The sequence below is a fragment of the Triticum aestivum genome, chromosome 1D (assembly GCF_018294505.1).
Source record: "Triticum aestivum cultivar Chinese Spring chromosome 1D, IWGSC CS RefSeq v2.1, whole genome shotgun sequence".
In the NCBI taxonomy this organism is placed as follows: Eukaryota; Viridiplantae; Streptophyta; class Magnoliopsida; order Poales; family Poaceae; genus Triticum; species Triticum aestivum.
Genome location: NC_057796.1, coordinates 428,062,489 through 428,067,359, shown reverse-complemented (window position 1 = coordinate 428,067,359; position 4,871 = coordinate 428,062,489). Strand labels below are relative to the sequence as shown.

Genomic DNA, 4,871 nt, shown 5'->3' with positions numbered 1-4,871 from the left:
CTAAGGGAAGATAGGAGGGAACCGATGCTGTGCAACATTGTCAAAAGTTTGATTCTGGAATAATGGAAAATGTAAGCATATTCAGAGGTACAAGCAAAGGCAAAACCCAACCAGATCTTAAAAGCACTAATCTGGAAGAGATATGCAAAAATAATAATATTATCCATGCTTAGTTTCAGAGCTATCACACCTGAAAAGGACCAACGTGTGTTTGATTGAACATCTAGAACGGACACTATCTTATGACTGACAGCCGAATTGTGCTTATATTAGGTGTAGTCATGCTGACAGTCAGATTGTTCCCTCGGTCAACACGGTAGCCAGCTTGCCACGTTCCGGCGCGAAAATCGCGCCTTAAATTTCTGTAGTTTGAATGGAGGATTTTAGAAATACCGATGAACAGAAGAAATATGTTTGTAGTATTATATAAGATTCGACAAATCATGAGTAACAATGTACAGTATGAAAGAATCGCCTAAGCTATGTGAAATATGAAAACTGGAGTTCGACAAGTAATTACTGCACTAAACAAATGTATGAAAGAATCACCTAAGCTAAGTGAATTGTGAAATATGAACACCGCGGTATGAATGAATCATGAGGATTTCCGGCGTGTGAGGATGTCATGGAGAGTCCGGTCCGGCACGGGGATGAACTTGACGGCCCAGCCGATGGGCCACGACACGGCGGCGATGGCGAGGCAGACGCCCCACTGGCCCAGCCCCAGCCTCTTGGTGCCGGCGAACCTGGTGAGCACCTCCACCATGACCACCTGCAGGACGAGCGTGACGGCGATGATGACGAGGAACATCATGTTCTTGAGCACCCCGGCGAACACGTTCTTCTTCTCGATCTCCCGCGCGTTGAACTCGTTGAACACCTGGCAGAGCACGAAGGCGTTGAAGATCATGGTGCCGTTGCCCTTCTCGTCGGTGCCGAAGACGTACCGCCCCCGGTACTGCAGCGCCAGCAGGACGGCGATCTGGAACGCCGCCTGCGCGGCGAGGTTGCGCCACATGGCGTTGCTGATGAGCGGCGCCGTGCGGCCGATGGGCGGCCGGTCCATGAGCGCCTTGGTGGGCGTGTCCGTGGCGAGCGCCAGCGCGCCCATGGTGTCCATGATGAGGTTCACCCACAGGAGCTGCACGGTGGTGAGCGGCATCTTGCCCGTGGTGATCGCGGACACGAAGTTGATGACGAGGGCCGCCACGTTGACGGTGAGCTGGAACTGGATGAACTTCTGGATGTTGTTGTAGACGCAGCGCCCCCACCGCGTGGCCGTCACCACCGTGTCGAAGTTGTCGTTGAGGATGATGATGTCGGAGCTCTCCTTGGCCACCTCGGTGCCCTGGACGCCCATGGACAGCCCCACGTCCGCCTCCTTGAGCGCCGGCGCGTCGTTGGTGCCGTCGCCGGTCACGGCCACCACGTGGCCCTTCTGCTTCAGCCGCTGCACCAGCGCCAGCTTGTCCAGCGGCAGGGACCGCGCCATGACGCGGATCCTGTCCACGATCTCCAGCTGCTGCTCCGGCGACATGGCGCGGAACTCGTGCCCCTCGATGACGATGCCGCTGGGGTCGTTGCTGGATATGATGCCGCACTCCTTGGCGATCGCGCTGGCCGTGAGGATGTTGTCGCCGGTGACCATCTTGACGGCGACGCCCGCCTTCGTGCAAGCTTCAATGGCTGCCTTGACCTCTGGCCGGCAAGGGTCTTTCAGCCCGACGAAGCCCAGCAACGTCAGACCATCGTCGTCGATCTTCGATTGCTCAGTAGTGCTGTTGACCTGCTTGTAGGCGAAGGCGATGCACCGGAGGCTGCCGACCGCCATGTCGTTGATCACCTTCTCAAGGTTCCTCCTCTGCTCCACTCCGAGTTCGCGCGCCGCTCCGTCGGTGTCGACGTACATCGAGCAGTTCGCCAACACCATCTCCGCAGCGCCTTTCCAGTGCGCGATCACCCCGCCGGTGACATTGTCCCTGATCATCACGCCGCTGCGCTTCTTGTCTGAGTTGAAGGCCTCAACGTGCAGCACCTTGCAGCTCCTCTTCAACGCGTCGGCGTCCATGCCGAGGTCCGCCACGGCCCACGACAGCAGCGCCTTCTCCGTCGGGCTGCCTGTGATCTCCGGCGGCGACACGTTGTCCGGCTTGTAAACGCTTCCTGTGGTGTTGAGCCCAGCTCCCTGGCAGAGCAAGCTGACGACGCTCCCGGCGATCGCCGTGGCACCTCTGGGCTGGTCGGTGCCGACCCAAAACTCGGTCACCTTCATCTGGTTGAGCGTCAGCGTTCCGGTCTTGTCGGTGCAGATGGCTGTGACCGACCCCATTGTCTCGCACGCCGACAGGCGGCGCACCAGCGCGTTCTCCTTCACCATCCTCTTCATGGAGAAGGCGAGCGTCAGCGTCACCGCGAGCGGGAGGCCCTCGGGGATGGCGACGACGATGATGGTGACGGCCTGCTGGAAGATGACGACGAGGGAGCTGAAGACGGCGTCGAAGGTGACGTGGCCCTTGTTGAACAGCGGCTTCCCTTGGTCGTCCTTGGTGCTGCCGGTGAAGTGGCGCGCGGTGAGCACGGTGAACACGAGCACCGCGACGGCGACGCCGATCTTGCCAATGCTTGAGGTGAGGCGCTCGAGGCGCTCCTGGAGCGGCGTTGGCTCGGCGGTCTCCTTGGTTATGCTGCTCATCATCTCGCCCCACAAGGTGTCGGTGCCGACGGCGGTCACGAGCATTCGGCCGTAGCCGTCGACGATCTTCACGCCGCCGGTGAGGAAGGGGTTCTTCTCGGCATCGATCTCGATCGGGTGGGGCTCGCCTGTCATGCTCGACTCGTCCACCTGCAGGCCGTGACCCTCCAAGAAAACCCCGTCCGCCGGCACCGAGTCCCCGATCTTGAGTATCACCACGTCGCCGACGAGGATGTCGAATATGGAGACCTCCTGCCTCCGGCCGGCGCGGACTACGGTGACTGCGATGTTGTCGGACTCACTGGCCAGCTTGTCGAACCGCTTGGCCTGGCTGTGGTTGCTGACGGCGGACACGGCAGCAACGAGGAAGACGGCGAGGAAGATACTTACACCGTCGTACCAGCCGTCCTTGAGGCCGTGCTCCTTGATGCCGAAGCCGAGGGAGACGACGGCGCAGACGAGGAGCACGATGAGGAAGACGTCCTTGAGCGCGTCCCAGACGTGGCTGAAGAAGCTCTTGGGCCTGGGCTTGGGGTACGTGTTCCCGCCGAACGACTCCCTGCGGCGCCGCACGTCGTCGCCGTCGCCGCGGATGCCGCGCTCGGCGTGGGACGCCAGCGCGGCCGCGATGCCGGCGCCACCCCCGAGGCGGCGGAAGCAGTCTTGGCGCTTCTCCTTGACCAGGCCCTTGAAAAGCTCGTCATCGGCGGCGACGGAGAATGCGGCGGCGTCGGCGTCGGAGTCGCTGCCGTCGTGGTGGATCTTGATGGCGACGTAGGAGGAGTTGCTCCTCCGTGGCAGGACGCCCGCGGACAGAATGCCGAGGCGCGCCAGCCTGTGGCACGTCCGGATGACGGTGAGCGCCTTGCGCCATTGCCTTCCCGGCTGCCACGAGGAGGACGTGGAAGGCGACGTTGACCGGCGGCTCACGGCGATCAGGACGTCGGCGCACTCCATCGGTTGTGCAGCGGGCGATCGGAGAACCAGGCGAGAAGGATGAGAAAACAAGAGCTGCGGGGAGGCGATCGATTAGTCAATGAAGAACTGCTGGGTTTGATTGATGCAGCTGAATCCTGTCCTGTATATATGAGGCAAAATTGGGTAGGAACAGAGTAAGCTTCCTGGAAATGAAGCCGCTGCATGAACCGCCTCGGCATTGCGGTGCCGTTGGACGGGGAGTGATCGAGGTCCTTCTCTTTCTTTCGTGACGCCAACGCAGCAGAATTAAAACCAACCAAAGCTACTTTACTGCTGGTCTGTTGTCAAGGCAGCCGTTGCATCGCACGCGGTTCAGTTTTGCAGGAGAAGGAAGCGCGCGGACGAACCTTCTTCGGCTGCCCCACAGTACCCTGCATGCGCTCCACACAAAAAAAACTAAATAATTTTTGCCGTGTGAATGTTTTCAGACAGCTGCAACGTTGTTTTTTACATACAGTATGTGGTACGTATGTGCAACGCCTTAGTGGCAAAACAAAACAGAAGAGAAAGGGTATGTATGTCGACGATGTCGACCAAGCTTAATTGCTCCATCGGTTCAGGTGTTGACGATGGCCCACGGGTATGTATGGACGCGGTGAAGAAATGAAAGCGGCGCCGTGCACCGCGGCGGCCGGCGCGAGGCTGAGCCAAGTCCTCTCGTCGGCGTCGATGGACGCGGTTTCCTGGGTCAGGTGTTTTCTGCTGCAGGGCCGTTCCAACGGCCAAGTGGCACCACTCCGATGGATAACGGGTTTTTTCATATATATTTTTTGCGAAATGATAGATAGCGGGTTGCACGTTGGCTTGGTGCTCCTGTAAACTGGAGTAGAAGGCAAATGGGTAGTAGTACTACTACTATTTTCTAACGCAACCAACTGGCCGGAATCCTTCGGTTAAATAGAGCTAGTACTAGAACAATGCTTCAGCACCGATCACGGGAGCCGAAAAAAAAGACACGTTTTTATTTTATTTAGATTTCACCGTTCATCTGAGCTTACTTGAGGTCAAGCTAAGAAACATTGCATCCGGTTAAACAAGGCAAATAGCCCACCCCTCCCAAAAAAGGGAATACAAAAAATCAAGCACTAAGCTTGTGGCTCAAAAACATCCAGAGAAAAGCGCAGTAAATGCACTAGTGCAGGCTCTCTCCACCCCCTTCCAAATCGCCATAACACGGTGAAGCCCAGCTGCAACGGTAGTG

The 4,871-nt window shown here is 58.0% G+C and overlaps 1 protein-coding gene across 1 annotated transcript; it reads right to left on the bottom strand.

The window, feature by feature from the left end:
• Nucleotides 1–396: 396 nt before the first annotated feature.
• LOC123182616 (calcium-transporting ATPase 7, plasma membrane-type-like) lies at nucleotides 397–3,933 on the bottom strand. The gene has a single exon (XM_044595248.1). It carries the CDS (start codon nucleotides 3,647–3,649, stop codon nucleotides 596–598), a length of 3,054 nt encoding a protein of 1,017 aa, XP_044451183.1. The 5' UTR covers nucleotides 3,650–3,933; the 3' UTR covers nucleotides 397–595.
• Nucleotides 3,934–4,871: the final 938 nt, after the last annotated feature.